The following is a 15065-nucleotide window of genomic DNA, read 5'->3' on the forward strand; positions in this document are numbered from 1 at the left end:
AATGTACAACACTACATTTATGAAAACATGTAAATCCCTTAAATTTGGGGATTACATCAGGAATAAACATAATTAGCTACTCTAAAGCAGCTTAAATCTTGTGGCACCTTTCATCCACCGCACTCTGCACCACCTTTCCCCACCATTTCCCTTGTTTACCTTATCATGGCAGGGGTGGAGGTGCCCAGACGGTCAGGAAAGGTAAGGGCGAGTCTCAGCCAGCCGGCTGGACGAGATGTAAATTTGCAGATGAGTCTGGTACTGTACATCCTCAATGCAAGCTTTGTGAGGCCGTACAGGTGCCACTGCAAGTCTGGTCTGTTTTTTCTACACGTGTTTAGACTATTTTCAGACGTTGTCATATTTAAACAGGGGGTCTTACAAACATTCATAAAAACAAAAATACCCCTCAATGTTGCTGGAAAACTCTAAATATAAGTGTGAAAAGAAAAAGAATGTGAAGATGTTACTGGATTAAATGTATTCCTCCCACAGAGTGTGTTTGTATTCTTTTTCTTATGTATTCATTTATTTTATTTTTTTTCTGTACTTTGAACATGATTATTGTCTAGTTCTGAAGAAGACTGAAATAAGTGATAATCATGTGTCTGGATGCTCAAGACATGGAGGCACCCTGATGTGACATGCCCGCTTTGGGCAGATCTGTCTGCTAATTACAGCCTAGCTCTGAGGAGGGAGGTACTTGCGTGGTGGGGGCTTTTTTTTTTTTTTTATGATGCGAGGGGTAGATATGGTATAAATACCCACATCATTGTGCTAGAAGGCAGCATATCCTCAGTTGTGCTCGAACCCTAAGGATATACAGCAGCACCAAGGACCACTGGTGCTGAAGAGATTGCCTTTCTGCTCTTTTGATGCTGGTATGTGCGCTCTCTCTTCCCCTCTGAACAGCTCTATCTCTGGAGGAGTGTAGCGGCAGCATCTTGGCTTTGTCTCGGCCTTGAGTTGCTCCTGCGGCAGGCTGGAGATGGGAGGCAGATTTTGGCCAGCTTAGAGCCTCCTGGCTGGTACTCAGAGGGTCCTGAAGCATCCAGGATGCTCTGACTGAATCAAAAATTTAACTTTAAACCCTGCTACTCAAACTTATCCTATTTTATTTGTTGTGCATTGAGTTTTGGTAAAGATGTGCAGCCTGTACACTCAGCTGAGAAAGTTTTTAAGCCGTTTAAAACTCGAGAGAAAGCTTGCTGACACTTTGTGCCCTGAGAGTGGTTGTGCTGACTGTTTCCTTGTTTTCTCCTGCAGGCTGGATCTTGCAAGATGGACATTCGTGTAGCAAGCATCCTCCTCCTCATTGTGGCCTCAGCTGCAGCCCATGGCGGGTATGTGGTGAAGAAGCTGGTGAAGGCCGCCCCTCAGTACCAGCCCTACTCTGTGAAGAGCCATGGTGAGAAAACACAGCCTCCTGCTCTCAGTCGTTTTGACAAAGGCACATGCTAGCATTTTTCCAATCTTTTTCAGTTTTGTCCTCACAAAAGTTGCTTCTAAAGTCAGATTTTCTCCTCTAAAGACGATCTCTACTTGGGCAACTTTTTGTCATTTTAAAATCTTCAGCTGGCAAATTAGCATCTTTGTTGTGGCAAATAGGAGCTGCATAAGCAGCCAAACAGATGCTGCCCACAGGCAGCTGCACTTTACTTTGAAAACTGAACTCCACCTTGCTCTGGAGCTGCCTTGTGCTCTGATTGGCTGCAGCAGCATACATGCTTTTCCCATCACATCCAGTCCATTTGGATCAAGGAGTTGATGCTTACTCACTCAGTGGAGAGCTTCGCATAGCTTAGCTTTCACATTTTTTTGTAGTTTCAACTGAGATCTTTATTTCTTCCAACATTACAGCATTTTTTAAATGAAATGATTTTTGGCTCTTTCTGAGTTTCCTTTGTTATCTATCCTACTACAAAATGCACTTTGCATTATCAGCAATTCTGAGGAATCACTCATGTTTTTCATCTTTTGTGTTCTCGTTCACATTATCTAAACTTTTAACATTTTGAGGAGCACAATTGCTACCGATTTGACATAGATGCTTTTTAGTCATTTTAGCTGTAAATGTTGCCTGTTTACTTGCTTCCAGACACTCGTGCTAGTCTCTCAAAACAAAACAAAAAAATCTGTATTTCTAGCATTTTCCATCACTGTATTTAGTCCCACAAAAACTTATTTTACGACATTTTAAAGATGTTAATTATGGTTTGGGCTTGTGTGATGGCTAAAATGCAATATAAAATATGAAATGTTGCTTTTGTGTGAATCAACATGCTGCTATTTTTATTTGAGAAAGTAGCTGTTAGTGAATTATTTTTAGTTTGACACTGACAATTACAGTCCAGTCACCCAGCAGTGTGGTTTGTTTGGGTGTGCCCACTTCACACACAAGTAGAAACATCTGTTTTGGCTTTATCCAAACTCCGCAGCAGTTAGCCGCGGAGTGAGCCTTTTACACTCAAACGCATGTGACCACATTAATGCAGCAAATAAAAAAAGGCTCCTTTTCATTTAGACCTACTGTTTGACAAAGTCACAAGATACAGTATCTTTCTTTACAGTATGAAAAATAGCAGTAAAATATATCATTTTAAACCTATTCTAAAATATTTCTAAATTTCCACCACAATAATCACATAAATGTGCAGATAATAAAATAGATATTCAATATAAATATGTATTTTAAATGCAAACCACAGTCAAATTTCTACATTATTTCAAAGGATTTGCATGTTTAAGATTTTTGTAGCATTGTGTAGTCAGACTTCAAAACTGCAAGATTGGCACCTGGAAATTAAAACTGCCCCACCTCCTGGCATCAAATATCAGCAAATTCAGACCAAATGAAATTATTTGTTGATACATCCATCATTTTAACTCTGATACAAGAGCAATGCTTGAAAGCAGCTGGAGCATTTTCCTTGAAATTTGAAACTTACTACTAAACTCATTTACACTCACACACACTCAGACCTGAGAGCTGACCACTACATGCATGTTCTTGTAATTTTTGTCATTTTTGTGGGATATAATTAGAGATACTACAGATACTAGACCTTTATTCTAAGATATCAGTCTATGAACATGAAGCACAGGCTGTAGGTTTATATGTCCATTACCATGTAATGAAAGAGGTTTGAAATGCACACGATGGATTTCTGCCCCTATATCATAACAAGACATTACAAGTGTAACTTTTATAATAACAGTAATATGCAATGCAGTTGATGAGTGCTTCCTCATTGCCTGTTTCCATTATCATCTGTTTGTTTGTTTGCTTGTTTGCCTTTGGTGGTACTGATGATGGTTATTCTTTCATCCTTCACAGTGATGTCAGTGGCAGGTGAGCCTGGTCCTCCAGGTGAGCCCGGCCCTGAGGGACCTGCTGGTCCTCCTGGCCCCGCAGGTGATAGTGCTGAAGGTATGCCTGGACCCGCAGGACCCCCTGGAGCTCCTGGAGCTCCTGGTCGTTCCATCGCTGGCAAACCTGGATCCCCTGGTGGACCTGGCAAACCAGGCAGCCATGGACTACCTGGTGAGAAAGGAGACACCGGAGCACCTGGTCCTCAGGGACCAAGGGGTGCCCCTGGATCTCCTGGAAGCCCTGGACCCGCTGGCCTCTCTGCTACCGGCAAGCCTGGACCTTCAGGTCCTTCTGGAGCAATGGGACCTAGAGGAGAACCTGGTCTGAAAGGACATCCAGGTGTACCTGGACTGCCAGGTCCTAAGGGTGATAGAGGGGTAGGAGCTCGTGGACCTCAGGGTGAGACAGGACCTGAAGGGCCTATGGGCCCAACTGGAGCACCAGGTGCAGATGGAGTTGGAAAGCCAGGAAAAGCAGGTATGCCCGGTGAGCCAGGAAAGCCAGGTAGCTCAGGTAGAGATGGTGCCCCTGGTCCCATGGGACCAATGGGACCTAAGGGACACACTGGTGCCCCAGGTGTAGGTCTTCCAGGTAAATCAGGCGAGAATGGTGCCCCAGGTCTGCCCGGCCCAGTTGGTCCTAAAGGCCACCAGGGACCAGCTGGAGCTACTGGTGCCCCAGGAGTCCCCGGATATGGAAAGCCAGGTGCAAATGGAGAGAAGGGAGAGAGGGGAGCTACAGGTGCCACAGGTGCAACAGGTGCAAAGGGTGAGCAAGGTCCAACAGGTTATACCGGTGCTACTGGTGCCACTGGCGCCACTGGTCCTGCTGGACCTCAGGGTGCAAGAGGTTTCCCAGGTGAGCCTGGCCCTGCTGGCTCTAAAGGTGACACAGGTGAAGCTGGACCTCAGGGACCTAAGGGAAACAAGGGAGATCAGGGACCACAGGGATTTGCAGGCAAGCAGGGTTATCCAGGCGCAGCTGGTCCTCCTGGATCCAGAGGAGCCACTGGACCCTCAGGTGAGAAAGGTAATGTAGGTGCCCCCGGTACCCCAGGTGCACCTGGTATTCCAGGGCCTGCTGGACCCAAAGGTCATCCCGGTCGTGCAGGTGAGCGAGGTGCTGCTGGTTCTGATGGTGCTCCAGGTGCCAGAGGACCCGCCGGACCTCAAGGTCCCGCTGGTGCTCCTGGCCTTAAGGGACACCCTGGTGCCCCTGGTGCTCCTGGCCCTGCTGGTTTGGCTGCTAAGGGTGTCCCCGGACCTCAGGGTCCTCCCGGTCAGCCCGGTGAGAATGGCTCTGATGGAGAAGCTGGCCCACCTGGCCCTCCTGGTCCCCCTGGTCCTCCTGGTGAGGTTGTGTTTGAGAAGGGCATGGGAATGGGTGAGGTTATGGTCAAGTCTCCCATGTCTGCTTTCACTGCATCTCTGGCCACCCCCTACCCTGCTGATGGCACCCCCATCAAGTTTGACCAGATAGTGTACAATGCTGAGAATCACTATGACCCCGAAAGTGGCATTTTCACTTGCCAGATCCCTGGAGTTTACTATTTCTCCTACAGCATCCATGTTAATGGTGCTCATGCCCTGGTGGCTCTGTACAAGAATGGCCAGCCCGTTATGTTCACTTATGATGAGTACAACAAGGGCTTCCTGGACCAGATGTCCGGTAGCGCTGTCCTCTTGCTGGATGAGCAGGACACAGTCTACGTCCAGATCCCCGATGAAGAGGCCAATGGCGTCTTTGCCGCCGAGAATGTCCACTGCTCTTTCTCTGGGTTCCTCATTGCTTCAACGTGATACGTTGATACAGTAGTTCCCAAAAGCCAACCAACTAAATTTGCAATCTATTTCTCAAATTAAAGTAAACTCCCTGTTATTTTTTCCTCAACCAAACAGACAGGCAGTTCACCCTTCTTTGAGGAATAGTAGCATCTCGACTTGAAAACTACAAGAAATAGGTGCTTAGAAGAAGGAAAACTAATTTATGAAAACAGATGATCAGGGATGGGGGATGCAATCCACAAAGTTAACAGTGAGTTTTTGTATTGGAGACAGCATGTGAAATTGAGGTGTTGTAACTGTGTTGTGTCCTGACTTTTTCTTTTCCACTCTGTTCCTTTTATACTGACATCAGCTGGTGATTCTTAATTTAGTGTTTGTCTGGTTGTTTTGTTTGTTTTTGTACCTGCTTGTTTTTGTTTGAGTGACCAATAATCTTATTAAAATTACACAAATACTGTCTGTGCAACATGTTGTAACTGTTATCCTTGTATGTGACTTGAATATTGTGAAATTGTAATGGTCAAATTGACCATTAAAACGAGTCACCAGAATACTGTCATGCAAACACAGACTACCAGCAACATTGTTATATCCCTGAACAAGCATTATGTCATGTAAAGCATAATGAATTAAATAAAAGATGTCTAAACACATGTTTTGTCTAAGGAGCACTTTTTAAATTTCGAGCATCTTACCAACTTTTAACTTTAGATGTGCATATGTAATAATACAAAGTCTTTATGGCATCTTGTGCAATTATACACTGAAAATTCTGTCAAAAAAGCAAAACTTAATGAATCATCTGTAAAGAAAATTTCTCCCAACCTCCACTGGGGTCAGTGGTCAGCTCAGAGTAATGTCCCTTTGGGCTGGTGGGGAAATCTGGCCTCCCTGTACAGCTCAGGATTGAAGCTTCAGGAAATTACCTGGTTGCCAAACTCATTTTTTATAAGATCACCAAAATTTTAAGTAAATCCATTCCAAAACATGAAAAGTAAATAAGATGGTCAAAAACAATTAATAATGCATGCTAGCCTATTGACTACAGATAGCTATACATGGACTGAGCAAGGTATTATATGAAATATACCAACATGTCATATAGTCAGATGTAGTATTCATATCATTTTTATGTAAGTAAAAGTAGTAATACCACAATATAAAGACATTTATCAGAATCAGAAATACTTTATTGATCCCCGAGGGGAAATTGTTTTCGATACAGGTGCTCCTTACAAGAATAGAAGAGAAAGAACAACAGTAACAAGTCCCACTTTTTAACATGTATTAACAACATATAAATATCCAATAAATGGTTCATAGCACCCTGCAATGTAGTGTTAAACAGATGTTTGTTAATGTACTTGTCAACTACTATGACTCCTCCTGTCAGGAACCCATAAGTGTGTATAAAGAGATAATGAATGATAATGTGAAACATAGTTGAATTATGCATGTCTGTATTAAAATTGCTGGCAAATACTGCCAATGTCTAAACATTTAAAATGTCCTCATATCTGCTTACAATAACATCACAGTGTGTTATAAACCATTTAAGAAAAGTTTGTATATTGCCTATAAATGCTACAGGGAGACTTCAGTATCACCGAATATTCAAAGTATAAATTCCTGCAATCAAAACTTCAATAAGAATATAATTGCAACACAAGCGGTATTAAATATAAATCTACTTTGAGTATCAAAAGTGAAAGTACTCAGTCATAATTGATAATGTAAGCACTAACATAAGGTTGTGTACTATTACGTATTTTACTCTGTAAAAACAAGCAAATGTAAAAAGGTTTGAACTCTTGAATCCAGTAGAATTAGGTGTGTGCAGCCAAGATAAATAGTCCTGTATCATAGAACAAAAAAAATTACACTGCAACAAAGCATCATATTGTTTTAATCTGATCTATGTTTTGCATGTAGAATCTTAATCTGCAAAGCAACCAGTCATTTTAACAAATGTGAAGGAGTAAAAAGTTCAATATTTCTGTCTGAAATAGTAGAGTAGTAGTATGAAGCAACATGACAGGGAAATATCAACATCAGTGCAGTACTTGGGTAAATGTACTTAGTTACTTCACACCACTGATTCCTTTACAGAAGTTGAGATGGATGAGGGTCATGAAGTATAAATATCTCCCCACATCATGGCCACTGGCTGCCTGCTTGGCAGCCAAAGTTTACAAAAGCTACCATGCACGTCTGAATATAGGTGTGCTGAAAATAGTTGGCATGTGGGATGAGGGGCAGGGATGGTCCTCTGGCTGGGCAGCAGCTGTTTGATCTTCCCTGAGAGAGGGCGAGCTGGTGGTTAGGTGAGGGGCCCAGGGGACAGAAGAGAGGAAGCTGGTTGAAGGAAACCGCTGGGAATTGCCATCTGAGGGGACGGCCATTCGGAGACGGTCTGCGGTTGGTGCATGAGGTGGGACCGACAGGAACACAGACGGAGCGCTGCCTCTGGTCCACTCCACAAAAGCCACACTCCAAAATAATCAGTTGCGCTTGAAGGAATATTTTTCACTTTGATATATTTTTGTTTTTTAGCAGCGTCTATTTATTTGTATGGAGCTATACTCTCGTACATCCTTTTGTCTAGCAAGAAGCCAGCAAAGGAAGACCTTTGAAGAGGATGGAGAGTGGTGTGTGGCATGATGGGATACTTCATGGTTATGAGTTGCATGTGAGGCACACTAAGGGACAAAATGGGCAACCAATCTCCAAACAATTTGACCAAAATGGACATGCAGACCAGGAAACAGAAATAGAAATATTATGTGTAAAACACACCCTTCCTGTGGTGGCCAATGGCTGCAGTGCACAGGGTTAAACTGGCTGCAAAGGAAATAGATGGTTTGAAATGAGCATGGGTGCAGCTGTGGGTGGCTAAAAACACCCTGCAGCAAACTCCTCTACTCTTACAAAGATTCTGGTGTTTTTATGGGCTTTTGGGTTTTGTAGAATGGATCCTAACATGTCGATGGCAAGCTCAAGCATCAGGCCTGTGCTGCAGTCGTTTGCTGTAAATGCTAAAACTCTAGACGCCGTAAAAATGTTTATTTCAAACACTATCATTTAGGGTGCAAAATCAGCATCCCTGTGATGGAATCAAACACAACTTACCCCAAATCTCATCACATAATTATGTTGTGGCTGTTTCCCCGAGCAAGTCAGTCATTTCTTCAAAATACTGCTGGGCAACAAGCACGTCTCACTTTGTCTCCTTGCAAATGAGGCTGGTATAACTGGGATAATCAGACATTTTGGGATGTGCTGACTGGGGCCTCAAAGGTGCAATTCACCAGCTTTTTTTGTCATTAATTTTGCACCAATCACTGCATTTGATGATTGATTTATGTGAAAGTGTTTACTCAAGAAAAAAGTCATATCTTTGCATTAGAGGCTGTACAGTATTTAATCCTCATGCTAATGTAATTACACAACCTGCTGAAGAATTTCACTTAGCACAAACTGCTCACATTTTCTCCTATTGATACTCTGAGACTCAATCTCACCCAATACAAATTTAATATACTTACTTCAGATTTATTTTCCATGGTGCACCACACGGGGGCGATGTAAATCATAGAATTGGTGTGACTATTCCCCCGGGAGATAATCTGTCACAAAACACTCTCACATCTCCCTCCTCAGTTAACACAGACATTTGATGTCTGCTAAATATTATGAATAAACGAGCCACGTAACAGTTTATTCCTTTATTCTTCAGTGCTCACAGAAAATAAACTGAACATCTGTAAACCAGTTTGTAGGCAGTGTTACATTCCAAATCGAATAAGGTGAAGCCTCATTTACAAAAAGACCCTGACCCCCATCTCGTGTGCTCTCCCGTGTCTTCAAAGTGGTGTTGCAGTCATCACAGCTGGATGCAAAAATTTGCTTAAAACATCTCCCAATTTTATTCAATCTTACAAATGGTGAAAAACAAGAAAACTTCATTTACAATGGGTAATCTGTTAAAAACTTCAGTCATTTAGGTACATCTCAGTCATAAAACCAGTAATATCAAAGTCTATACAACGTGCATTACTACAGAGTTTTGAAATGGTGGAATCTAAATGGGAAGTGATGAGCACCTATTGGCTTGACAGTTATCTAAATCTAGTTCATTCAGGAATGGTTGTGTCCACAGGAGCATTGAGTTTAAGAGTTGTAAACAACTGTGCACTGCAAAGACAACATTTAAGACTTGGTTTAGGACTTTCCCTTTAAATATCACAATGTGTCAAATCTTGCAGACACAGCTTTAGCTGCTACATCCAATTGCCCAGCACCAAATACTTTGATAAAATATGTCAAATTCAGCAACGTGTCAACACAGTCATGGTTTCATGTAGAAAAACATTCGCACTCACATTCGCACCTTCACACTCACCCACGTCACAAATGCAAGCACCAATGAGCAGTGAGGAAGCAGCACACTCTCCAGTACACCTCCTGTCCATCACTGCCAAGGACGTTGCAGTCATTATGGATGAGATGGTTGCAGAATAGTAAACAAACACCAACAAAAAAAATGAACAAAAAAAATCCCTGGTTTTAGACAAGTCCTCGCATTCCTTCACACGGGCTCCGTCGCCCCCTTCATTCCGGTGTCTCGTTCGGCAGGGTTACTCGGCCGCGGCCTCCGGACTGGCTGCCGTCTCGGGCTCAGCAGGTGAAGCTTCGGCTGGTTTCTCCTCTCCTCCCTCTGGTGCTGCTGCTTCTTCTGCCTTCACCTCCTCCTCGGCCTTTGGCTCCTCAGCTGCAGCCTCCTTGGCTCCTTCCTCACCAGCCTCAGCTGGCTTGGCCTCCTCAGCAGGTGCTTCCTCTGATGCAGGTGCTTTCTCTCCTTCGGCGGCTTCTGCTGCTGCTCCTTCCTCTGCCGCCTCCTCAGACTCCTTCTTGGTCTTCTTAAAAGAGAAGCCGCTAAGCTTGAAGGAGGGTTTCTTGAAGGAGAAACGCTTTTTCTTCTGCTTGCCATCCTCGCTGGTGGATGGAGTGCCCTCCTCCGGCTTGGCGGAAGCCTCTCCGTTTGTGGCGGCGGGCTCCTTCTCGCCGTTGGCCTCAGCGCCCTCTACTTTCTCACCTTCTTCTTTTGGGGCCTCCTCAGTAGGAGTGCTTCCATTGGCCTGAACTTCAGCTTTGTTGGCTTCGTCTGCAGCTGGAGAAGCATCCCCATTGGTCTTGGCATGGCCGTTCTCCTGGAAGGAAAATGAATAAAAATGTCTTGAACATGCACGGTACTATTTAAGTAAAAAATGAGTTGCACTTGACTTCCTGTAATCATGTATCTCCTCTTGCCTACACTTAAACAGCTACCCCCTGCAGAATCTAGTGTAATATTTAATCAAATTCAACCACTAGTGGTGACCAATAGGAAAATAGACCTAAAACTGCAGCAACATCTGTTACTAGGAGAGTGACGACAGATCTGTGGCTTTCAGCAGTAGGCTAGTCGGTTAGACTGCAGTACCGCCGGGATCCGCCAGGTGGCGTTCAGCGTGGAGCCGGCGTCCAACACAGGAATTTGGGGATTTTTTTTTTCTTCCTTTCTTTTAACGACCCGTTTTATCACCCAGTGTGTTTTATTTTAATTTTACACGCTTCTCTCATCCCATTCAGTGTGCTTTTTATGATTTGTTGCTTTTGTGGGCTGCGTGTGGATGAAAACGTGGCTCCTTTCTTGAACCTGGCAACAAAGGCGTGGTAGCGTTTTTTAAAATGGCCATGCCACCAGTGAGAGCGGCCACAAACCTCCACGGCACACATTTCAACCAAATGAATTTAAAAAAAAAAAAAACATCCATAGTGTTTAGGAAGCTGCAGCCTCAGAGAAACCGAGAAATGTGCATCATGAATCAAAAATGTCATTTCAACATTTCTGCGATGAATTAAAACATCTATAATAGTCGTGCAGCCTGATATTAATGTTCAAGTGATGAATTTAAAAAAAAATTAAAGTCTTTCAGGGAAAAAGCTGCAATTGTTTGAAACAATGTGGCTGCAAAACGCATCAATTGTAACAAAGCGCTCGCCGGTGAAAATGGATCCATGTGGCCACTTTCCCTGAACGCCGGTGAGCGTGGGGATGCGCTGCAGGAACATGGGGCACGCCATGGACGCAACACTTTGCTAAAATGAGACAAAATTCCGCTTGACTTGAATAATTTAAATGTGCTCTACCTGTCCGTTTGTCTTTGCTGCAACGGCTGCACCTTCTGCAGGCTTTTCCACCGCGGCTTCCTCCTTTCCAGCGGTTTTGGAGATTTGTGCTCCCATGCTTTTGGTGCAACAAAGGAACCCAACCGATCAAATGATTGAACAAAGACCGCAAGCTTCCTCCCAAAAATTCAAGTCAGGCGCCGACACCTCCTTCTCCGAGCGAAGCCGAGGAATCAGCCCGAAACCGAAACGACCGCAAAGGGACGGCTGGGAACTTGCAAAAAATGTGGCGAGGGTGCAAACGAAACGCGAATTCTTTCAATATTTTCACGAGCGGAGTTTGTAAATGGAGAAATTGGCTCCGCCGCAAATGAGATGCGGAGTACAACGCCCAAGTCCACTGATGAATGGGCACCGGGGCTATGACGACAAAGCCACCCCGTCTCCACCAATCACAAGTCCGAAATCCGACGAGTGGGGGGGTCACGGTGCTGGGGGGGGGGCACGGACAATAGGAGAGACACAACAACATGGCCAGCAACTTGTTTTTACATCTACTTCTGAGCTAAATTTGATTTTATTTCTGACTAAAATAACGACTGAGATTTCACAGCGCCTGCGACAGGTCCTGCAGATTTACCTGGAAGCTGATCCCAAGGAGGGAATATCCCAGAAATCTGTCATCAGCCCATAATGAAGGAAACAATATGCTTACACATGTGCTTAAAAGCATAAACATTTGTTTTGATAGGTTATACTGTTTGAGATTTTAGATATTCATTCTCTCCAGTGGCAAATATTCTGCTCTCTCTTTCATATACACTAAATTCATTCTACAAGAGCTATAACATTGTCTATTTTTTACAATAATATACAATATAATATGCACTAAAACAGTGTTGCATATATTTGTAAACATACTATATCTCATAACCCACAGTTAAACATATTTATTGGCCCATAAAGCTGCAACAAAAGCAGCTAAAGAAGTTGTTTATCACCACTTTTAAATGGATATGCGAGTACCAAAACAAAAGCATGTTTTGGACAGCTGAGCTGAGAAAGCGTCACTCAGCTGGTCTCATATTATATCATCACGCACCCTCCTGACATATGCTTCCCTCAGTAAACAGACGTCCCCTGTAACCATAAGCCCCTGCGCCCACAACTTCCCTCATCCCTCTTCTTGCATAATAGCGTCTTGTCTGCGTGCTGCAGCTGGAGCATCCCAGTGACCCAGATATAATGAGAGTTTATGGCCCTCTGCTTCAGCAGCCTGCAATGCTCCGACTCCACCACCAGCCACAAGTCTCCTCTCCCTGCCATCACTGCATGACCCACATCTCCATGGTTACCAGTCCAAAATGGCTCAGAGGAGGAGGCTGCACGTCGAGCACTTCGGCGGTGTGTCTGTGACTCCTGGTTATGGAGAAGTAGGGTGAGAGTGAGTTCAAACACTAAGCAGCGCAGACAACAGTTTGAGGATTAGGGTGACTTCTTTCAGCCGCCCTCCCTGCGTCGGGCTAACTGGGCCACACTCATTGTTGTTATATTCTGATGATATGCAAAGCTGTAATTATGATGGTGAGCTGCCATGAATATGTAAACCAGAGGACAAAGCCGGTGGGGCATGAAGTGTTTTCGACAACACGGTGCGAGCCAGACACTCAGACATAAAGACTTCACCTGTCAGGGAGACGAGGCGTTAGCATCCCAAGTCAAGTGTGTGTGAGCAAGGTGAATTTGCAAGACAATTACACACACATGCGTAAATCAACACACAATCTTAAACATATTTTAAATCACTTGAAATTTAACACTTTACTCTTCGAATCCAGGAAAGGACAATAGAATATCTTTCCTTCTATATTACAGTTTTTTTAGTTTTCTATTGTAGCAACATTTTCTATAACTCATCATCTGTGATGTCTGCAGGTACAGACACACTGATGGATGTCTAGTTGGCGGCTCCCATTAATTTTCCATGGAGAGCAGGAGATATTGACTGCACAGTGCATGATGGATACAGCAAAGCAACCGTTAATGGACCATCGGAATTGTTGTAACTGAATCTGCATAATCACAACTCAGCCTCAACTTTCTGCAAATGAGTCCATCCAGGGTGATGCAGCAGGCCCTCGAAAATCTGATCAAACTGTCAAACTATGCAGTGCTGATCATATCGATCAAGATTCTGTTACTCTGTCGCCTCTTTCTGGCCTACAGTGTTTTCAGGAACATATTTTAGTGAGCTGTAATATGAGATAAGTGTGTGACCCGGGCGCCATGTTGAAAAACAGCCAAAACCAAGCACCACCCAACTCACACTACATCACCCTCCAGCTGGAGCTTTCTGTGATCCGGTGCGTTCAGGCTCTGTCCATCTGTACCTTTAAACTCATGATTAAAAGATTTTTCCTCTCTCGTAAATATGCATCATTTTTTTAAGATAATTTACAGTGAGATTTTACTAAAGAAATTTACTTTGAAACTGAAATCTGGATTTTGATGCATTTATTAATATAAAAGTATTGATCTGAAACCGCAGACTAGACTGTTTAATGATCTGCTGCCAATATATTAATCTTTAACTTGTCTAATGTGAGGATTTGCATTGCATTTTTCTGTTTTATATTATTGTATAATTGAACATCGTTGGGTTTTGGACACTCTGGGAAACTGCAGTGGACACTTTTCGCTATTTTCTGACAGTTTCCTGACAAAATAAGGAAGTGATTACTAAAAAAAGTTTATTTGATTGTAAAAATAATTGTTAACTGCAGCCTGAGTGATTTGCTTGAAGACCATTAATTGTAAGGCTGATAAATTGATTCTTCCTGTCCACCAGCCAAAGCACCGACCTCCAGTGTGTGTGGAAAGGAAACAATTGAATTATTTTGGGCGAACACCAAATTAGTGGGCCTGATAGCACTGTATTGTTGATTTTTTCTCATTTCCCTGCTCTTAAGTAGCTTATTCAGTCAACCAAATAATCTCAGTTTGTGTCCGGTGCTCAAACGGCTGCAAAACTGGAGGAATGTTAAACGAATGGAGGTCAGAGATCAGCGTTGTGTTTCATAATTACAATCCTGAGCAGGTTTAAATCGCTGTTAATCCTTGTAAAGTATCAAAAAGTAGAACATAAAGAACATATTGTAATCTGGATGAGGACTGTTTGCTATAATTGTTGGAATCCATGTTGCGTTTTGCACCCAGTACTCCCTCCCATTGTCTGAATGTGGCTGATGTTTGTTTCATACAGAAGGAGACACTGTTTAGAGAGATTCCTGTGGAAGCAGTTTATCACCTGAATATTTCCTGAAATGTTTGCCGACGGGCTGCACGGTGGCGCAGCAGGTAGTGCACGTGCCTCACAGCAAGAAGGTTGCCGGTTCGATCCCCGGGTCAGGCGGGGCCTTTCTGTGTGAAGTTTGCATGTTCTTCCCGTGCATGCGTGGGTTCTCTCCGGGTACTCCGGCTTCCTCCCACAGACCAAAAACATGCTCATTAGGTTAATTGATGACTCTAAATTGTCCGTAGGTGTGAGTGTGAATGGTTGTTTGTCCTTGCATGTGGCCGGCCCTGCAATCGGCTGGCGACCGGTTCAGGGTGTACCCCGCCTCTCGCCCATTGTAGCTGGGATAGGCTCCAGCCCCCCGCAACCCCGAAAGGGATAGGCGGTATAGATAATGGATGGATGGATGTTTGCCGATTGATTGGTAGTGTGGGACTTTACT

At 43.7% G+C, this 15065-nt stretch overlaps 2 protein-coding genes across 2 annotated transcripts; one reads left to right on the top strand and one right to left on the bottom strand.

Annotated features, from left to right (window-relative positions):
• The first annotated feature begins 803 nt into the window (after positions 1-803).
• On the top strand, positions 804-5748 carry col10a1a (collagen, type X, alpha 1a). The gene is made up of 3 exons (XM_070979262.1): positions 804-881; positions 1267-1408; positions 3338-5748. The coding sequence occupies exons 1-3, from the start codon at positions 876-878 to the stop codon at positions 5170-5172; spliced, it is 1983 nt and encodes a 660-aa protein (XP_070835363.1). The 5' UTR covers positions 804-875; the 3' UTR covers positions 5173-5748.
• Positions 5749-8869: 3121 nt separating this feature from the next.
• marcksb (myristoylated alanine-rich protein kinase C substrate b) lies at positions 8870-11714 on the bottom strand. The gene is made up of 2 exons (XM_070980056.1): positions 11350-11714; positions 8870-10367 (listed from the first exon to the last, which is right to left on the bottom strand). Exons 1-2 carry the CDS (start codon positions 11443-11445, stop codon positions 9795-9797), a joined length of 669 nt encoding a protein of 222 aa, XP_070836157.1. The 5' UTR covers positions 11446-11714; the 3' UTR covers positions 8870-9794.
• Positions 11715-15065: the final 3351 nt, after the last annotated feature.

The sequence above is a fragment of the Chaetodon trifascialis genome, chromosome 14 (genome assembly GCF_039877785.1).
Source record: "Chaetodon trifascialis isolate fChaTrf1 chromosome 14, fChaTrf1.hap1, whole genome shotgun sequence".
In the NCBI taxonomy this organism is placed as follows: Eukaryota; Metazoa; Chordata; class Actinopteri; order Chaetodontiformes; family Chaetodontidae; genus Chaetodon; species Chaetodon trifascialis.

What these genes read in the sequence shown, in the direction of transcription:
- marcksb (XM_070980056.1), bottom strand. Translation starts at nt 11,445, where the DNA reads ATGGGAGCACAAATCTCCAAAACCGCTGGAAAGGAGGAAGCCGCGGTG. An exon ending in CAGCAAAGACAAACGGACAG is followed by an intron (nt 10,368 to 11,349) that starts GTAGAGCACATT and finishes TTTTCCTTCCAG; the next exon opens with GAGAACGGCCATGCCAAGAC.
- col10a1a (XM_070979262.1), top strand. An exon ending in CTACTCTGTGAAGAGCCATG is followed by an intron (nt 1,409 to 3,337) that starts GTGAGAAAACAC and finishes CATCCTTCACAG; the next exon opens with TGATGTCAGTGGCAGGTGAG.